The following is a 22,100-nucleotide window of genomic DNA, read 5'->3' on the forward strand; positions in this document are numbered from 1 at the left end:
GAAAAATACTATTGTTCCTGCATTTACAAAACAGTTTGCAATAACACTGAAATGCAAAAATGGACAGCAGATGAAAGGCTCTGATGCATTTGTATGCCTGAATGAATCCATAAAACAGCAAGGCCTGGATTATGAATACATTCCATTGGTAGACATTGGTGAAGGATCTGTAAAAATCATGGTAAATAATAAAGGTTGTCAGGACATTCATTTAGAGGAAAACTCCCCATTAGGAATGGCCATACAAAAATCACATTATACGGCAGATTTAAATAACATGGTGATTGGGAATATTCCTGAAAAATATGTAGATGCCAAGGGCGAGTTGCCAGAACACCTGGACTCTCAGCCCAAAGGAATATTTAAAATTCATTCTGTGTATCCTTATGATTCAAATGAGACAGTGTGCTGCCATCAAGAGGATTGCATAATATTTAATTTAAATGAAAATGAAACAGGAAATCAGCCCATTGAAGTGGAAGCTGATCTGCCAAAATATTTGAAAGTGGCAGCTCTACAAAAAGACACAGCCACACAGTTAGAGGAAAGCGCTGAGATTCCTTTACCAGAAGAGTTTCCAGAATTTTCCAGAATGGTAGAAGAGCAGATCTCCTTAGCGGATGCATGTGACAGCGATGAGGATCGACGCAATCTGAGGGAAATATTTATGGAGTTTAAGGATGTATTTGCAAAAGATGCTTATGATTGTGGTTTAACTGATTTACATGTGGCCACACTACCAGAAGGTTGTAGCAGAAATCCAGTGTTTGTACGCCAGTATAGACTACCGCTGGCATGTTTAGAATCATTGGCAGAGATTATTAAAAATTTGGAATCACAGGGAATAATTAGGCCCATTCATAGCACATCCAATACGCCTATTTTAGGTGTGTTAAAGCCAAATGGTCAATGGCGGCTGTGTGCAGACTTAAGAGAGTTAAATAAAAGAGTACCAGTATCTAGATGGCCACTACCATTCATTGATCAGGGCCTAGCTCAGATACATGGTTCAAATGTATTTACCACGTTAGATCTCACATCTGGATATTGGTGTGTGCCATTGGCAGAGGAGATACAACACCTATTTTCCTTTACATTTGACAGGACTCAATATGCCTGGCTTAGAGCTCCGTTCGGGTACATCAATAGTGGGAGTGAATTTGGCATATTTTTGAGAAAGGCCATGCCAGATGCAGCGGAAAGAGGAACAATAGTTTATGTGGATGATGTCTTGATAAAAAATGAAAACCTTAAAAGCCATTTTGATGAAATAAGACATGTGCTTGGCCAATTGCAGAAAGCAGGCGCCAAAGTATCTTTGCAAAAAGCACAATGGTGCAAGAAAAAAGTGAACTTTCTAGGGCATGAAGTGACTGAACATGGGCTAAATCCACAAAGGAAGAAAATAGAGGCCATACAAAGATTAAAAGATCCTAAAAATGTGAAAGGAGTAAAAAGTTTATTAGGGATGACAGGCTATAACAGAAAGTTCATTGAGAATTATGCAGAAATCACTCAACCATTGACTAAACTGCTTAAACTAAATACTCCCTGGAGATGGGAAAGAGAGCAGTCTGATGCAGTGGCTAGATTGAAGGAATGTCTTGTAAAGGCACCATGTTTAGCATACCCCATAAAGGACAGGGATTTCTTTATAGAAATAGGCTTTTCTGAACATTGTATGTCAGCAGTGTTATCACAAAAACACGATTTGAATCACAAAACCATTGCATATGCAAGTAAGGCATTTTCCCAAGTTGAAATGAAATTTAATGAATGCGAAAAGGCCCTATTAACCACTGTGTGGGCGCTACAACATTTCCGCCCCATTGTTCAGGGAGAAAAGGTGATTATTGAAACAAATCATCAACCTTTGCAATTTTTAGAGAGTAAAAGAATTAGATCAGGCAATCTAGCGCAATCCAGAATCACTTCATGGACACTGGCATTACAAGGTTTTCCCGTAGAAGTAAGATATGGACAAAATAAAAAGAGCCCAATTGCTCAAGGGTTAGCTGACTTACATGACTGTGCAGCTGAACAAATAACAAATGAAATGGATGTGGAAGCTAGTTTACAGGAATTTGAACAATCACCACACAAAGCTTTTGATGAAAAAACATGCAAGGATTTGCCAACTGTATATGTGGATGGTTGTGCTTTTCACATTGAAAATGACAGTAATAAACAATTAGTGGCAGGAATAGGAAATGTCTGGTTGAAATGTGAAGGCGTTCCTAGTATAGGGATGAGGATTGGAGATAGGAGCAGTCAGGTGGCGGAATTGGCAGCCATCTATAAAGCAATTGCTACTGCAGTTGATAAGAAGTTCAGTGAAATTGTCCTGGTGACTGATTCTGACTATGCACGGAATAGCTTTGTGGAGTATTTGCCTGGTTGGAAAGCAAGAGGCATGGTTACATACAACAAAAAGCCACTTAAACATGGAAAAATGATACAAGCCATAGACAAATTGGTGTCAGAAAATAATTTAACAATATACTGGAGAAAAATTCGTGGGAATTTAAAAACACCAGGAGAGGATAAGGAGGGAAATGATAAGGCAGACCATCTGGCTAAGATTGGGGCTGTGATGGGAGAATTGCTACCTATTGATTATTTAATGGGTGAAATACAAATTGATGCAGTCACACGTTCTAAAGCACCAAAGGAGGTAGATCAACCGGTGGTGCAGTGGAGTCATGACACGCCAGACCAAGATTTGATTGAGGCACAAAAGAATGATCAAATTTTGGGAATCTATTATAATCATTTGATAGATCCTGAACAAAATCCTTTAACAGAAAATGATTGCATGGGAAAAGAAGAATTGAGGGTGTTATTAAAGAACAAAACACGAATTAGATTACAGGATGGGCTCATGATTAGAGAGTCCATAACAGGGCAAATACAGTGGGTAGTACCCCTTTCATTCAGAGGACTAATGCTACACCATGCACATGATGCCATAACTGCAGGCCATAGGGGTTCACAAAAGACATTAGAAATACTAAAAGATTATGCTTACTGGCCACATATGTCCCAAGATGTGGAATTATATACTAGAGGATGTCTAGTATGCGCCCAATTTAAACCTGCTTCACCAATGCATAGAGCACCATTGATGAAAAGAGGCCTAACTCTCCCATGGTCAGATTTGCAAATAGACTATGTAGGTCCTTTAAAAAGGTCGAGCAGGGGACACCGCTATATTTTGAGTGTGGTATGTTTGATGTCAAAGTGGATTGAGTGCATTCCCGCACCAGATTGTAGTGCGCAAACAGCAGCCACATTGCTGGTGAACCATGTGTTCTCAAGGTTTGGGTTGCCACAAAGAATTGAGTCAGACAGAGGAAGTCATTTCACAAGTACTCTAATGAGTAAGGTATGGCAAATACTAGGTGTGAAAAGGAAACTACATATCGCATATCGGGCGGCGTCTTCAGGTACAGTTGAAAGAAGCAATAGGTCTGTTGTGGATATTTTAAAGAAATTTGTGGCAGAAGCAGGTTCCAGCTGGGATTTGCGTTTACCATTGGTTTTGATGGCAATCAGGTCGACTCCTGCCAAAGCAACAGGTGTTAGCCCCCATGAGGTCTTAACAGGTAGGAAAATGGTGTTACCACAACACCTACTATACAGAACACATGAGCAAACTCTAGTGAGTGCATCCACAGTTCATGAATATATTGATGAACTGAGGAGGCATTTGCAACATGCATTTGCTTTTGTGCAGAGAAATCTGGAAAGAGCTGCTGACAGTGCTAAGTCATATTATGACAAAAAGACATCAGTAAAGGAATACAATGTAGGGGATCAGGTGTACAAGTTTCATTTTGGAAAAAGTAAACAGAAAAATTCTAAATTTCTGGCAGCCTGGCAGGGGCCATTTCGAATTATAGATAAAGTCTCTCCTGTAGTGTATAAAATTTTGAAAAATGAAGGTGAAACAGCAATAGAGCAGTTTGTCCATGTAAATCAAATCAAACCATGCCATCCCAGACATGAGATCAGGCAGCTTGAGCATGTGGAAACGGATAGAGTCCCTTGAGAAAATAAATGGGTGTGATCAGGAGGCAGTGACAAAGAAGTTAAAAAAAAAAGTTGATTGTTATGATGGCACATAAACACTGTAATATATGTGAAAATATATAATATAAATAAATAAATAAATAAATAAATAAATAAATAAATAAATAAATGCACATATAACGGAAGCTCGTGGTTGGTGTGCAGAGAGAAAGTGTGTTAAATATTGAATGCTGTTTTATATGTGTTTGTTTTCTTTTAACTTGTGTTTAATTTCAGAAAAAAGAAAAAAAAAACGAAGTATTTTTACCAAGCATGTTTTATTTTTGGCAAAAGGATGAAGTTAGTATTGTGCTATGTACTTAATCTGTTTATTTTCTATTTTGATTTAGACAATTAACATTATTTGGTCGGAGGTTCCGGGATCAGAGGCCACGGGAGACGATGGAGTCCTGGAGTCCCCTGGATGAAGACCAAAAGATGCCTGCCTCCAGGTGGAGGTGAAGACAAAATAACCGGAATGCCAAAAGAGATGAATACTGTGGATTCAAGATTGCCAAGATGAAAGAGTACTCGAATGAACCGAATAACATCGCTGGTCGGGACATACCAAAAGAGACAAAGCAAAAGTTCCGGCATATGAAGTTCCACGTATTTATTATTTTAATTATTTATTTTAACTTGTTATATTACTTATTTGTTTTAGTTAGTTGTTTTATTTCATTGTTTTTAATTGACTTGGAAAATTTAAACTTAAAGTAATGCCACTTCCACTGAGAAGGCAAATGTGGAACATTTTATGAACTGATGGACTCAGGTGAAATGTTGATTGCAAATTTTCATTGATGCACATGAATATTCATTTTGTTGGATTGCTATATTGTAAAAAAAAAAAAATAGAACAAGTTGTTTTTAGGAATTGGCTTGGATTATAGCCAAGTTCTAAAAACAAAAGGAGGGTATATGTAAGGATATTTGGCGTGTTACGGTACACAGTACAGCAATACTGCACAAGTAGCACAAAATTTTTGCAGCACCACCACCACAAGGGTGCGGTGCATTGCTCTATGGGTTAGCAGATTAACAAGGAAAGACAGGCTATTCAGTCAAAAACGATTTTAACATATAAGATGCAAAGCTATTTTTACAGTTAAAAGCACACGTGTTCATTTAAAAATGCACACTATTTTTCACCTGAAATGCCTATATTGCTAGAGACACATTTGAAAATTAACAGCTAACCTATTAACCATTAACCTGACTAATAAAACCTTATTTTAATATAACCCACTAATAAAATGTGTTCTCTACTGCAGAATTAGGCATACTCTGAAAACCATTTAAATGAGTGTGCAGATTTTTTTTTCTTCTCTTCTCTGGCTGATTATCCGTGTTGTTGTGCACAGTAACTGCAGGAAGGAGGAAGTCAGATTTGCAACAATTGCAAATGTATAAGCGAAGCTATTGTTGAAGAGTAGGAGGATGAGAGATGATGAATTTCATTGGGACACGTCATAAAGAGGGCTGAGAGGAAAGTTTTAGTGGGCAGTAGCAGGGAAAAAGACAGGCAGACATCTTTCTGCACTACTGGGGAGAAGACCTGGCTGTGGGGTCCTGACTGAATGCAGATTCCTGTGTCCTGCTGCAGTCGACATTGGGGGAGAGCTGAAAGAAAAACCTGTCCACTGGCTGAGGCAGTCCTATCTGAAAAAGCTGAGAATTCCAGGCAATGACCCCGGCTTGAGAAGGCAAGCGTTCCTTTTTGCTGGAGTTAATCCAAGAGAGCCACATTCACAAAGAGAACAACTGAAGAACACTCAGATAAGGTAATTACCTAAGCGTGGGAGCCGGGTGTGTGCACGGAAATATGCAGTCAGTGTAGAAAAATGAAAGTCCCGTGCGTGTCTTAATCAAGTGCTAATGTTGCAATTTAAGTTCTGTTCTCCGCCACGCTCTTTGCAGTGTGACATAGAAAATGCTTTTACTGTACCATTTTATTTATTTCTGTAAAGAATGAGATCATGTCTAAGTGCAACTTTTATAATACAGAAAATATTTGAAAACAGACGGGTGGTTTATTTTCTATTTACCATTACAATGCCAATGATGTGGGGAGATTTTTAAACAGTGCAATGGTCATTTTAAGACAGATGTGTGTATGTCAGAATCAGTATGAATAATTGTGAGTGACTGTAGTATAACTTGTTGGAGGTACATGAGCCAACAGGAAGAGAGACTCTCTGAACATAGCTCCCTACCGTATATAAGGTAGTGGAAATTACCACAAGACTACCACATATAGTTCTCTGTCGTAAATAAGTCAGTGAGTTTGCCCATGGTGGCGCACCAACACTATCACTGGAAAATGTGGTATCTCTAGAATGCAGGTCTGAGGTCCCTCTAGTGATCACACGAAAAATCTAAGCGAAGATAAGGGATTCTGGACATTGGGGCCACAAATAAAACAAGGGAATTATGCTCACCAAAATACCACCAACCACGTATACCAAATAAGCAGGTCTGGGTGCTGAAATAATGCATGTCCATTGTATTATTGTTGCACATGGCCAAATCTGAATACAAAGAGTGATTATTGCTAAGTTATTTTTCGGCGGTAATAAAATACCGTCAGGCCCCAAATCTCCACAAAATACCCTACATATCCTGCTGAGATGATATCCGTAGAAATGTTGGGACATTTTACTAAAATATAGGTGTGGGGTGGGGTAAAGTTGATAGTTAAAGTAGGACAGATTGGGCACAGGGGGCTCCCCCCACATTATTAAAAAAAGAAAATAAAAATGTGGTCATTTCTCCATTCGATCATTTCATGGTAAACCGCTGAGATAGATCTAGCTGGACGATAATCTGACGATCGACGGCATATGAAAAGCAGTGGTAGCCGTGGGACTAAATTAATTCTGCGAGGGGCTGGATGTAAACATTAAACAGAATGGGGGAAAGAGCCAAACCTTGAGGAACCACGCAGGTGAACGGAGCCGCAGTCGGCCGATAGGGCATAAGAGAAAGCGACTGAGCCCAAACCGAGAGAAAGGATTGGAACCAAGATAACAAAGAGCCAGTACTGCCTGCCTGTGCCAGACGATCGAGTAAGATGAAATTCTCAATAGTGTCAAAGGTGGCAGACAAATCAAGTAGGATCAGAGACCCAACCCCACTCTAGTCACAAAGGCAGGTGAGATCATTACTCATGAAACCAGCACTGTTTCTGTACCTCAACCGGGACAAAAAACAGGTTGAAAGGGGTCAAAGGAAAAGTGAGTTCTCAAGGAACCTACTAAGCAAGGGAGTAACCAGGAATTCCAGCAATTTCATCAGAAATGGCAGCAATGAGATGGTTTACCGCCTGAGTAACCAATGGTGCAATAGGGGTACCACTCTTTTAAAGGTACCACATGGATTAGGATCCAACATATGTGTTGCCTATCTATAGTAACTTTTCCAAGGAGATATAAACAGCAGAGGGGACAGATGGGTAGAGGAAAATAAAGAAGCAGAGGCTCCATGATGTAATCCTGATGTGCAGAGCAACAGGTAAAGAATCAGCTTCCAAGAAGTAGGAGACATAACCTTCTCATAAGATATCACAATACACAAGATGAATCAAGTCTGCAGGTGAGAAGAACTTTGTGAGACATACATTAACAGGAAACATCAGAGTGTAGAAGCATGGCTCTTTTGATGGCAGAAATAGTTTAAACGAAAGGATGACACATGAAGGTGGACACATAATACATAGCAGCATGTCATCTGAGTAAGTAAACAAACAGAGAACATACGTGCAAAGGCTTGGATCAATGCAGTAGTCCATGAAAGAAAAATAGAACAGTGTTCATGATAGCGGATCAAAAGCAGACGCATTGGATAGCCAGGTGTCATTTAAGTGACAAATTATGGCAAGAGATAATTTGGAGTCTATGTAGAGTGGGTGAAAGGGCTATATACGTGCATTACATCATCAAACAAAAATGTACAGTGTTATTGAGAAGAGATGAAAAGCATAAAATCTGATAGCCAAGTATCATGTAAGTGTTAATTATGTCAAAAACCAGTTGGGCTACCAGATCCCCTTGATGAATGTTGATACGGGCGGCCGAATACATTAATATGATGCATTTAGGAGGGAAATAGTTGAAATCTGATTGCCTTTTTTTAGGTGTTGAATTTCTTTATATCTCTATTTGAGGGGGAACACTGTTCCAAATCCTGATATCAAACACAGAAAATTATGCCCCCCTCATTCTGCCAGTTCTGAAGGATGGAGTAACCAAAGAGTTACAAGCTGCATATCTAAGGTTCGTGCATGGACCGTGAATCTTGATCTTCTTCTTAATGAGGGAAAGTCCCAGACCATGGACAGCATTGAATGTAAAACACAGAGGCTTAAGATAGCTCTGAGGCTCTGGGAGCCAGTGCTGAGAGATCAAGGCACGTGTTATGTGATCTCTGAGTGAAAGATTTAAGAGTAGTCGAGCTGCCACATTCTTTACTCTGTGCAATCTGGAAAGTAAAAAAGTCTGCACGTCTAGATAAAGGGCCTCATCACGAGGTGGGTGGTAGCCCTTAAATGCGGCAGTAATGGTATCACCACCGTATTTAAGGGCTGGCCATATCACGAGTAACAAGGGCGCTAAATGGGCTATTCTACCTCCAGCTCTTTTCTGGAGGTGAAAATTCCATTTAGCGCCTTGTTTTCCACGCAATTACCGCTGACTGTATTAGTGTGCAGTATTTGCCATGGAAATGCCCCATTGGGTCCAATGGACCAATTGGGAAGGGGGATTTACCGTTAATGCCTAACCCATTATCCGGCGCTAATAGTGCTGGACCGGTTGGCGCTAACGCAATTACAGTTGGGTGTGGTTACAGCCAGGATACCGCCCAACTCGTGATGAGGCCCTTTTGGCATAGTCAAGCCTAGAAACGGTCATAGTTGATATAGTAGTGCATTTTTGGGGAAAAACTGGAAACTATAGAAATGTTTTGAGAGTTTTGAGCTGGATGAAACATCTTCTAGCAATAGCATTTATTTGTAGTGCTAAAGCACAATGAGTTTGTTATCCATAACACATCCTAGAAACTTCACTTCTGAGGAAATGGAAAGAAGTGGGTTTGAGTGATTAGAGAGTGCAGGGTTCCCCATAATAAAGATGTCTGTTCTTTGTGGGTTCAGTAATACATGTTTGGAGGCCATTCGCTGTTTTCTGTTTTGTTAAAATATAAAAATCACATGCTTTCACAATGCAAACGCCATGCAACCGTTCACAATGTTTTTTCACTATCTCACGTATCGAACTTGCAGTAAACAAAAATACTGAAACCCTGTTATATCGCACGTGGGGATCGGGAGTTGCGGGGTGTCTCCCGCTCCACTTGTGTGCTATAATGGGGTCTGGGGTTGTGGGGGGTGTCCTTCGCACTTGCAATGCCGGGAATGTGCCATCCTGCAATGGCACTGCTATCTATGTGGTCTCTGTGCGCCTGCATTATTGCTTTCAGGATTTTCGAATGTGGTATTTTCGTGCCTGCAGTGATCACATTGATCCCTATCTCATACGTTTCTGGATTGACTTAATACAAGTCATCTATGTGCAGTCTATGGTCTTGTATGTGAAGCACTCTCTCTTTAGGACCCCTTGCATCAATACTGCCCTTGTGGGCCACCGCCATCCTACAGGCTTCACTTCCTGATGCTCCCTGAACTGCTTCCCTCTTCACCAGCTCTGCATCCTGAGCACATTCAATGCCCTTTTTGGCCATGGGGGATGTTTCTGCCCGTTTTCGCTTCCCCCAAATCATTACATAGACAACATCCCTGTGTCCCTTGTTTGTTTTCTTTCTGTCCCATGGCCATTCTACGCCCATGCACCCATTTGCTTTTGCTGACAGCACGCAATTGCGGCCACTCCCAACACTATCAACAGTAACTTTGTCAGCCATAAGCTTGTTGCATACATTTGACCAGTTACCTCTCCAAATACCTTTCTTAAGCTATATCTTTCTGGACCTCATTTGCTGTCCTTTAGGAGCACATTTAGCACTACGCTGGTTCCAAAAGGCACTGCATATGTAGAACTGTGTGTACTCCTTGTGTGCTTACCCCCCACTGAGTTGGCCACATTTGTGTTTCTAATTTATCTTATTTTGTACTAAGATGTGGCTTGACATCAAGCTGTGGCCTGACCTCATCAACCCCAGTTTGACTAGTTTTCACGTGTGATAATCTTGACTGCAATTCATTGTGGAACCTTGCCCATTGTGGCATGCTGACATGTGTGGTCCTTCCTGACTCCAATTTACACTCTCCCCGAATTGATTGGACATCATTTGATATTCTGAGCGACCTTATTTTGTTTTTACCCACCGCCAGTGTTCTCAATGTTATCATTTGTGGCCCTGTGAGTATTTTTCCTTTCTCTCGTTCCTCTTGTACGCTATCTTGCATGATTTTATTTTCCACTTCCACCCTCCTCCACTCCTTATGACGACACCTTTTTTGTGGCGATTTGAATTCAGGAACTAGCACTTACCAGAGATAATACGGGGAGAACTTGGGCTACTGCAGCTCCTGGTTGGTAGGTTTGTCACAGGTGTGTCTGTAGTGGTTGAATGTGGGGTTGAGGTCGGCGTCACTAAGTCTGAAAGCCATAAAAAGGAGAATTTACTACTATGAAGAGACTGAGAAGAAAAAGAACAGTCATTGAAAACCTCTACAGTAGGGAGATGTGGTGAACCAGAAGAGAGATTCAGACTACATTGGGTCATAGTTAAATATGTTTATTTCAATAAAAAAACAAAACGCCTAACTAGCCCTATCGCTATAAGAGAAGTTCCCTACCTAACAAAACTAAAGCTAAGGGTGCTCATCAAGAACAAAAATAAAAAGTCTGATGTTCGAATCCTAACCAACTAATTGGACCTACCACTTTAGAAAACACTTCACTAAAAGAAAAAGGAGAGTTTGCACAATAGCCTCGGTATGGGCTTCTGTCTGGCCCAACTTGTAATTGACTTGCTTTCAGTCTCAAAATTCCTTTAGAACATAATGGCATAATCTTCACAACCTTTGTATCGAGTCCTTTGAGTAAAATTGTAATTATCTTCTGTATGGGTTTCACGCTCCCTTGATAAAGAAAGCTGTCTCTTTTTTAAAACTTTCCAATCCCTCCAGGATTACATGAAAAGAAATGTCTTTCTTTCCCACCTTGTTTGCCTTGATTCTCCCCAAAGTCCTGTGGCTCTGTGGTAAATATCTTATGTCTCAAGCACCACATTTACCTCGGGCCGTCTGCACCCCAAGGCGTTCCTTTGCCTTGTGTTCTTTGCTATCCATGCTTCAAAGCATTCGCCGTCCCTTCACTCTATTTTGGCAGCTTTGTCAAACTCAAACTTGAGAAGGGTGGCGGGGGCATAGTGTCACAGAAGGTGGTCTGTCAAAATCTCGAAAAAAAAATCTCGACTAACAATAAGGTCGAAAAAAAAAGACCGGAAAAAAAAAGTCGAATTTCTCTTTTTTTAATTATATATTTATTTTGGGGTCCGGGATTAAAAAAAAAAATGGTAAATAAAAAATAAATTTAAAAAAGAGGGGTTGGGGGGAACCCCCCCATTTCGAATAAAAAATGTCATAAAAAAATGCGATTTCTATTTTCGTTCTTATGACCATAAACCATCACAGAATACCACAGAGTCAATTAAGGTTCTTAGCTCATACACAACACCAGCCATTTACCCTCCAGGGATCAGGCAGACCTGCATAGTGGGAGCCGCTAATGGGTACTGTGACTAGAGGGCGGGTCAGTGAGTAAGACAGAGCACTTAGGAGGAGAGATGAAAACAAGGTTTTAGGTGGAACGTTGTGTCACGTTGTATCTTACTCATGAATAATTAGTGAAGATCATATCTTATACAACCCTTCACAGAGCAAACGCCATTCCAGGAGGAGAACAATCAGCCAAATATATGTTTTAGCTAACAAATGAAAAAAGCCCTTGGTTGCAACAGGCCATCTTCACAACTGGAAGCACTACAGCAGAGGTGCCCTCTGTGGAAGGGGGTGCTCATATCACTGGTCTGAGCACATGACCTGGGCAGTGCAGCAGGCATAAAGGGTCAGACTCCTGCATACCTGTGCCTCCCTATTTTTCTTTGTTTGTTGTATTGGCCTGATTTCCTGGACCTCTAGTAATACACATCATTCCAATACACAGAGGCTGACTGCAAGGCCAATGAAGATTGCTGCTCGTGCCCAGAGATTCAGCAAGACCCCCAGCACTAGAGAACTCGTTAGCTATGACCGGTGTCCAGGGTCTGCACAGATCTCTTTAATACCCAAGGTCCTGTGAAAGATGATATTTATTGATATTGTTTTTATATCTGAGGTCATGTCCATATGTTTGGTTTCTTTCTATTTTTCATTTCTTTCACTACTTATTTCTTTTTCTGTTCTATAATTCTTTTAAATGTTTGTAATGGAAGCATTTTGTCAAGGTTGATTTTTTTTCAACCATAATCCAATAACAAAAAAAGGATTTCAGTTCAACATTGACATGTGCCAGCTATTTGAACTTGAAGGATACATGGGGTAGGTCAGGAGCCCGAAGCAAGAAGAAATCTCAACAAAATAAGTGCAATCTACTAATAAATCGCTTTCTGGAGTCATGCACACTTACCAGACACTGGGACCAGTGATCCTGTGCTGCTGCATTTTCTGTCCTGTGATTGGGATGTTATCACAGATGCGACTGCTGCTGATGGTGGTGAAGAGGTGGCCACAGGGTCTTAAAGGAGAGGGGACAAATAAAGAAGAATGTACAGCAATGAAAAGGACTGGGAATAAAGGCAACAGGCACACACATTACCGAGGTAGAGGGACCTAGCAAGGAGCCCCTCAGAACAAGCAGCAAGTAGAAGCCGGGGCGATGCCTTGACACATGCCCCTAGAAATGTGGAAAGTCACCCGGCTCAGGGAGTGAGGCTGGGCGCATGCTAAGAAGAGCCACCTTGATAGTATGATAGCAAGGACATCAAGAGGTCTTAACTTAAAGTTCAATCAAATGTTTGTTTAAAAATATGTATTTTGTATTGCTTGTTTAAATTTTTTTTAAAAATGTGCGGCAAGTGACAGAGACCAGAGGTGCAAATCATTTGTGAAGAATCGTTAACAGTTGAATAATTCAAAGTAACCGTCATCTCATGTACATCGATGGCTATTGCCATCCAAAACCCTTCACAGTTTTACAAGAAAATGTGGGCCTCGCGATTTCCACGTTGTAGAGAAGGTTGGTGTCAGGGGGCTTAATTAGATAAGAGGTACCTGGAGTAAATATTCTTTTGGGAAGGAGAAAGGTATAGTATTGCATGCGGCAAGGTAAAACTATCTTGTCAGCTTTGCATTGGTTTACTTTCATTTGAATTAGTTTAACATTTTCCTCCATTATTCAGAGATCCCAAATCAAGATGGCCGCCCAGCGCATGATCCACAGGAGGCAAATCATTTTTGTTTGGGGTGTAATGTAAAATGGAAGTCGTGAAAGCTTTTCATAAGTCTTTTACACCTCTCATTCGCGTTACATCCTTTTTCTTTCATTTTGTATGGCTGAGAGGAGGGGCGGAACATAATTTACGTTTCCACCGCTCCCTTCATCTCTGCCATACAGATACTACAACATTTATGCCGGCATGGATTTTTATGCCGGTTCAAACTGTGGATTCCTATGGAGTTGGCTGGCTGTTTACCTTTTTGCCAATGCTTCAGCCATGTATGGTTTTATTTTAACCAAATTGTATTGTATGTAATACTGAAAACTGGCTATGTCTGCCCCTATTTTCCATCTGCTCATTCCCTACTGCTGTAATTCCATTATCCGTTCTGATCACCTTCAGCGGAGTCAGTGCCGGATTATCCATTAGACCAAGTAGGCATCGGCCTATGGGCCCCACTCCTTTTAGGGGCCCCATGACAATGGATCAAAATAAAGTGGCGCAGAAAATTAAAAATGTACTAGAAGATGATTTGCGAGGGGGGCCTGACATTTCGACTGCCTTGGGGCCTCCACGGGGTTTAATCCGGCACTGACCGGAGTGGCAGAGTCTTAGCTATTATTTTTACATGAAGCAGCAAGTGTGGATTATTTGGAGATATCCGGGTCGGATAAATAACGGTGGCTGCACAGGCATCAGGGGGAGACACTCCCAGAGCATTGTCCCTCACGCGGCAACGCATACTCAAGTACACGGCGTGAGCAAATAATTCATTGTAAATGCTATGAGACAATGCTCTCCAATGTGGAGAGTCTTCCAGCCGAATCACAGTTCAAACAGCATCAGTTACATCTGCAGAAGCTATGAGACAGCACACAAACAATCCAGGGTAAAGCTAAGGAGCACAGATGTCTATTCAGTGGGAGAGTCAAGACTGCGGCTCCGTCACTATAGAGGTGTTACCCTTTTGGTGCCCAGAGTGGAGTTCCACTTGTAACCACAATAGGGCATTAGTACTGGAAACTGTGATAAAATGGCTATTAGGGAGAGGGTGGGACAACTTTACTTCATGTGTAAAAGTGCTAAAAGTTATACTTCCGGAGAAGAGGTAATGCTTGGAAGGGTTTGATGAAAAAGGGAGGTAGAGTTGGCAATGGGGATCTTGGATGTATAGTAATGCAAGTCTCGTTGTTTCTGCCAGTATGACCAAACTTTCAGAGGGAAGTCCTCTCGAGTTTCTTTTTTTAATTGTATCCACTCCATCTTTTCCTCAACGGCTAAAAGCACAGTTTTAAAGACTATAAACAGGGAGGACCCCTCCCCGCACCAACTCCAGCACAGAATAACCTCAGACAGAAATAATCAGATTTGATATTATAGCCTCAAAATGGTTACTTATCGTAACATTCCCAAGCAACTTTTCAAAAGATTTTCAAATGACTTCCTATTTGCCTTTAGGGTAGAAAAGGCTTTTTTTCCGGGAGTGACTGTTGTATCCTTTTAGTTAGCCAGTGTTAGGTTTGGATGGAGTGCTTTGTTTTCCACTGTCATGCCATCAGTTTGGTATCATTAGGTCATTTGCCATCCTTGTCATTGAGTGTTTACAACCGATGCCTTCCCTTCTAAGTCATTACTGGAAGCATAGTTCTGCCTGGAGATGATGGAGTTTATTTTCTGACATTGGCAGCTGCTGCCCCCTTGAGGCACACAAGGAAGGACTGGGTGCAGACCCATAGCCAGGTCATGTTTAGGGGGCATACCCCCGAGTAACCACAATAGAATAAAAGGTGAGATGCCCGTTCCCCCACTTGCCTGGAATTGATTTGAGTTATACAAGCAATGGTGCATATTGAAGCACATGTCTCAATGTACAATGGTACATGTAGTAAATATCACTTGGATGGAGTTCCATGGAAGAAAAACAATATTTTACAATCTATCACTGCTGCATTAACCCCTTAACTGCCAGGCTATGATGCAAGTCTATGCAAAAAGGACGAGCATACTAAGCATGGTCCACTGCAGCAGACCATATCATTATGTGCCCAACGGACATAGCCCTGTTGATTGTAAATAAGGTCTCTCATAGCCCACGTGCAAAACCGAAAGTTGATGGCACAGAGGGCCAGGCAGAAGGGAGGATGGGGGCAAATGACACCACTTATGAGCCCAAGATATGACAAACTCTACGCTTTTCTAGGCAACCGCACAAGTTGCCAGGATATATTCATTAAGTTATGGAACAGATGTATTTCCTAACACAGGGTTAGCTTAGGCCACCTTTCACTACAGTACCATAATGGTATTGCTGTGTACATCTTACTTACTCTTAGGCGTGCGGGGCGCTGCATGTTTCTTCTTCTTCTTCTTTCCACAGCAACACCAACGGAAACTCCACCAAGGCATGTCTGAGAGTCACCATTGAAATCCTCAAGGGAAGCAGCTTAAGGTCGCACACCAAAAAGGGAAACAGTGAAACTAGCAAATCTCTGTGAAAAGGCAGGGATTGCTAACTACTCAGCCTCCAAGGAGATGAGCACTGTAGCTAAGCAGCAGCAACAGAAGCTTGCCATCTGAGGGACTGTGATGTCACAATGCCCGTCACTCCAGAAGCTGTGATGTGTGGGAGAAACAGATTTTCTATAGCATGGAATGTTTATTTTTGGTAAGATCTTGAGCCATCTGGTATAATTGATTGGAAGGAAGGTGCTGTTCAATGCCAGTGTGTTAGAAAAATGTGACAGTCGAAATACATTTGCCTTGCTTTCCCATCAGTTCTGCCGGAGACGCCTGCTAGAGCAAAGTTAAGCTGTTGCATGTAGCGTCCTCTTGATCACAAATATGTATTCTGTGATTAGTGTAACACAGGGTTATGTTCAGTGACGTCTGCTGCGACTGCACTGCTCCTGGCAATGCTTTTTATGCTCAACAATTAATTTCCTTGGTATTAGCCACAGGCACATGAATCAAAACTTGTCTTGAATTCTACAATGTTGCCTTCCAAGAAGAACTAACACAAGGTTTCAATTCAATTTTTCATGGCTGCTGATTTCTCCAGACCAAAATGGACTTTATCAAAATGTAGCCATAAGCGCACCTCTGCGAGAACCTACACGGCCCATTGACCTGTTCTATGTGACGGTACCCACTTGAGAGTTCGCAGCCACACTTTAGCTCACAGTACCTTTCAGAGATGGGAAATCTCTCCACCTCACTGATGCTGCTCAACAAGGCTGAAACACGTGTATGGGGTTGTTGTTCAGATGGGAATTGCCGTAGCATTTCGGTGCTGTACTGCCCATGTGGGCGGGACAAAGACTGATATGCAAATGGGTATTTCCCATCTGTGAAAGGTACAGTGAGCTAAAGTGTAGCTGCAGATTCTCCAGTGGGTACCTTCCCAAAGAAAAGGTCAATGGGCAATGTTCATTCTAGCAGAAGGGAGCCTATGACGACTTTTCAACGTGAACTTTAACTGGCCATTGTCAGTAGGGGAATTCTGTTTCTTAAATTAGCCATTACGCAGCATTTGGGAGTGCAAGCTCCTGGTGTTAAAACAGACACACACACACACAATCTATACATACACACATAAATGCATGCATACACACGTGTACTTTTTTGTGGGTGTGTGTTTGTGCCTTTGTTGGTAAGACTGTTTGCTTCCAGATCCCTGGGTGAGAGACGATCCAGAGAGCTGTAGAGCTGTTAGAGGGCCTTGCTGTGGTTTGGAGCATACATCATCATTTAAAAAGGCATACTCTGCAAGCTTCTGTGCCTTTAAAAAAATAAATATATATATATATAAATGGATAGGTAGATATACCCGCAAAAAACGTATTAACATCATAATCCTGTGCATTTTAAAGATAAAATCACGCATTGGGCTTCATTACTATCTTGGCAGTAATTCGGTGGTAAATCTGTCAAATTACTGCCAAACTCGATTACTGTTACCACCAGTTGGACCCAGTGTTTACCACTGGGTTACAAGTGGTGGTAATGCCCCATTTCTGGAGTCAATAGGACTCCAGGGAAACTTCTGGCAGATTTACTGTGGACAAAATTACTGCGTGGTAAATCTACCGAAATGTTGAGGTAAAGTATACTTCCAGCTTGTTGCTGGAGGTACATCCTTCACTTTACCTGCAAAGTTAAAATTCGGAAGGGCCAGAAGGTCTGTGGTAATTCCGTTACCACCACAAAAAGTTGATGTTCGGAATGTCCACAACTTTTTTCCCAGCACCGCCGAACTTGTAATGAGGCCCATATTATCTGGCATAAAAGTGCAAACATGTCAGTGGACACAAAACAGTGGAAACATTGCTCAATATCTACTTTATGGTATGGTAAAAGGGACCAACGGGGAAGAAGGGCCCTGGGAGGAGGGTTCGTGGGGGGGTTTGCAGTAGGGGTGTACCGAACTTTGGTTTCGAGTAAGTATTCAGCCGAATTCCGGCTGAAAAAAGCTATTCGGCTCCGGCCGCATAGTTTCTTGCTATTCGGCTCTTGCTGAATACTTTGACATTCGCATTTGAATACAATGCAACATGAAGTCAAAGGCAAATATAGACTTCAATTTGCAAAACTGAATAGAATTAGACTAGACAAATTGCTATCACACAGCTGAAAAATATCTTATATTGTAATCTGCTCTTTGGGGCATGTTTTGTCACAGATTCTTAGACAAGAAAGATGCTCATCTTTTATACTTAGCCTGCAACAATACAGTAACATCTTTTCTTTTGGCAAATGTTTATATGCAATGGCCACTTTTTTCAGTTGGAAAAATCAAACTGAAAGAAATGTGCATAGATACTTTCAGTTCCTGTCATGTCACTTCCCACTGCGTATGTCATAGTCCCCCCCTTTTCTTTTTTTAAGGACTTGAGTCCTGTGTTTAACATTATCATCAGGAAATTATAAGTTGCATATGTTTGTGTATTGGCGAGAAGAGTGGCTAGGATAAGTGAAAAGTGAGCAGCATTTGTTTGGGTGGGGTGAATAGTTGTGAGCTGGAGTTCACGCGTTTCAGATTTCCTCTTGACTTGTGTCCAGCATGAGCTGACATGAACCATTTAATACATTTCTATGTGGCTGCAAAGAAGTTTCGAAACTCGACCACATCAACTTTGCAACTGGATAGAGAATGCAATGCATCTGATTCACAAAGGCAGTCCTTTTGCATTTGTGAAGCCTCCTACTTTAACTGGCACTAAATATGCAACAATCTTCTGTACATTTGGTCCCTTCATTTTGGTTAAATCTGCTTTATTTATGAATTTTATATTTTTAAAAAAGATGCTACATTAATTACAATGAAGAGAAATAAAAGTATAGAATGCATTTAAAAGGGTGCTTTATTTTTATTTTTAATAAGTGTGTTTTTTGAAGTTTGGAACATGATTTATTAAATAAAGCAACTACTTGGCTTCATATTCGGTTTCGGCCGAATAGTTGACAAACTATTTGGTATACGGCCGAATACTGAATATGCTATTCATTGCAGCCCTAGTTTGCAGTGATAGCATAGTTAACAATAGAGTACCAATTTACACTAGATACATAGATGCGCGTATGTATTTATCATTGATAACTCTGAATGAAATCACATGGTAACACACTGCATTGGGGTATGCAAAGTTAAGTCCACTTTAAGTCATAGTGCCTTGAAGCTGATTTTAAACCATTGTTTTACTGGGATAAAGTAACCTTGTCCTAGACTCCAAAACTCCAGGCTGAGACTAAGGGTTTTTTCCATTTGTGAGTAGGGTGAATGCTGAGATGAGGCATGTCTGGGTGAATTTATAAAAAGTTCGACATTTTGGGGTGGGGAGGTAGTGTGGAGTAGTTCAAAAGGAAAAAAACAGCACTGAAGGGAGATTGCCAAACATTTGTGAAGGCAAAAGGTATTCACTTCTGCCCCATCCCACAAGTTTATATTTAGATTTAGGGTAATAAAAGTTCCATATTGAGCCTGTTTCAAATATGTCCTTGACCTTTGGTGTGTCGCTATCATTCCAAGCCCTCAACCAAAGGTTTTTATTATTTATCTTCAGCGCCATGTTGTGTCATTGTTAGGCATCCTGCCCAGTGCTGGCACTGCACCTCTCCATTCGTTCACCACATGCACAAAAAGCAAGACTGATCAACATGAAGCGATGCTCCTTTTCTAGGAACTACATCCTCCCTGTCTGAGGAGACCCAGATTCGCTCTGTCGCATCACTAGAGCATAACCAATGGGGTCATCACAGCAGATGGTGTAAATATCTGTTGAGGACCATCTCCAATTCTTGAGAACTTTTCCGGCTTAAGAAAGAGTGTAAGTTGCAGCTTTACCAAACTGTCGATGTCCACCCTAATTTCGTGTAATTTAAGCTGTATGTTATTGCTCAAGATCTGTGGAACAATGCAGATGGCAGCTATGTGGGGTGACAATATTTGAGCGAAATCTGGAATACGCATGACAACATGTAGTGTGGATGAGAGCATTTGGAGTGTATGGCAAAGAATTTGATGTATATGATAATTTGGTGCATCTGAGTGAGAATGTGGTGTGTATGGCATAGAGTGTGGTAAGTATGAGAGAGAATGTGGTGCAGCTGAGAGACATTCTCGTGTGAATAAGTGGTAATGAGCCATGCATGAGAGAAAATGTGTGTATCAGGGAATGTGGTAATAGAGAGACACAGGATGTGTGATAGATCTGTGACAGGAGGAGAATCCAGATTTGGATGACTAATGACAACACATCTTATTGTACATAAGCTGTAAAGAGAGCAGCCACTCATATAGATTTTGGATTTGACATCTAACAGTCACACAATGGGGACCTTGCCCGCACCCTAAAATCAGGAGGTCAAGAGGTGTGAGGTCCCCCAAGAGCTGGGTACGTGTGAGCTAGTCTCCTTTTGCCACTTGCATGAAGGACTCCTCTGGCTCTAGGATATTTTACGATAGTGAGTAGAATATATATTCCATAGGCCAATAATAGATGCCCTTCTTAGTGGACTAGAGAGTAACACCAACCACTGCAGGTCAATTAGGGGCACAGATAAAGCAGGCATTAAAGTCTGTTTATGCCATTGGATGGAGTTAGGGTAACAATCTGGCTCTCTTCAGAACTGTGGTCTTCAGTCCGTTCCTCACTTCCCAAGTTCAGGCCTGCCTTCTTGACGGCAGAACAGAATTGCCAGCCTCTGGGATTTACAGTGATCCACACCTCTTTCTAGGCCTTTGCTGTGTCTTTCTTGGTCATTGCAGAAGTTGCCAGGATCTTACATTTGTCCAGATTGGCTCACCTATCAGATATGCCTAAGTAGGACCGTCAGGTCTTCCGATGAGTTAATGAGTCAGGAAACAGGCAGGTGACTAGACCCCAGGGTAATATCAGCTTTTCCCTCTTCGTGAAAATTGGTTACCTCACCTATCAGCCTCCAAGATCTTGCTGTATAGTTGAAGGCCTCTATTCCAACACCTCCGAATCTTTCTGAGAGAAGAGTTTTCAGACTGTGCAACTCCTTAATTTCCACTTCCTGCTGTCTTCTTTTCTCTTTAATTTCTCTCCTGCTCCTCCTCTCTCTTCTCTCTGATTCTGTTCTCCTTCTCCATTGCTCTGTTGTCTTTGCTTCTCCTATTTACTTCATGTCCTCCACTACCTTTCTTTCTCCCCTTTGGTTCATTTTCTCTACTGTCCCTCTTTCTCCTGTTGGGATGAATGCCCAGCTCCCATGTCCCTTCAAATGGTTTAGATTGAGAGCAGTATGCTAGGAGTGTTTGTAAATAATGACACAAGGAGGAAGGGGGGAGGTGTACTTGAGGGAGAGTGGGACATAGGAGGGTATAATAGGTGTAGGGGTTGTAGAAGTTAGGTATTTTGAGCAGTGAAATATACTGAACCACTGCCATTTTGGAAGCTAGGCCTAGAATGGTCAGGACCAATACCAGGGAATAATAGGTAGAGGCCTTAGCAGTGGTACACGTTCCCATTAACATTCTCATCTCAGGCAGTAGACAAGAAGGTCCTTCTATCAATTAAGACATAAAACTTCATTGTTTCACACTGCAGGCCAACGTAGTTTGAAAAGGAATGTATACAGGGAAGCACGGGTAGGGTTGCGACTATCCCTGAAGTATGATCTCATGGGTGGCAGGCTAGAGGTCTGAAGCTGCCAAAACACCCATTCCAGACTTAGAGCACTCGTGCCCCCAGCTCTACAGTCATTCTATTTGAACTACCAGATGCCCACTATCAGAACCCCTAAATCCCTCAGTGTTCAAGGGGGCAGATGCCAAGGGGGCAGCACAAGCAGGATGCCCTGTGACTATCGAGGTCTGGAACTTGCCCATCCATGGAAGCTGCTGAATCCCACAGTCTCCCCCTGACTATTCCGCAGTCCACTTAACAGATTCACAATGGAGTAGAGACTAGCCAGAAAGGGAAGGGGGAATTGGAGAAAATAACAAACAACACAGGACTTCTTCAGACTTCTTGGCTCCGCACCCTGCACGGGAATCAAACGTTAGAACATATAACACAACTGAATCACACAATTTATTATTCTAC

General features: G+C 41.6%; 1 protein-coding gene across 1 annotated transcript in view; it reads right to left on the reverse strand.

The window, feature by feature from the left end:
* LOC138489651 (maestro heat-like repeat-containing protein family member 1) overlaps window positions 1-22,100 on the reverse strand; it is a 176,363-nt gene that overhangs the window by 129,725 nt on the left and 24,538 nt on the right. Inside the window, exons 2-3 of the mRNA XM_069617324.1 lie at window positions 12,723-12,830; window positions 10,581-10,688 (exon numbers count right to left, since the gene is read on the reverse strand). Coding sequence (XP_069473425.1) covers window positions 10,581-10,688; window positions 12,723-12,830 — 216 coding nt within the window. The remainder of the gene's footprint in view (window positions 1-10,580; window positions 10,689-12,722; window positions 12,831-22,100) is intronic.

The sequence above is a fragment of the Ambystoma mexicanum genome, chromosome 9 (assembly GCF_040938575.1).
Source record: "Ambystoma mexicanum isolate Mex_15411 chromosome 9, UKY_AmexF1_1, whole genome shotgun sequence".
Classification (NCBI taxonomy): domain Eukaryota; kingdom Metazoa; phylum Chordata; class Amphibia; order Caudata; family Ambystomatidae; genus Ambystoma; species Ambystoma mexicanum.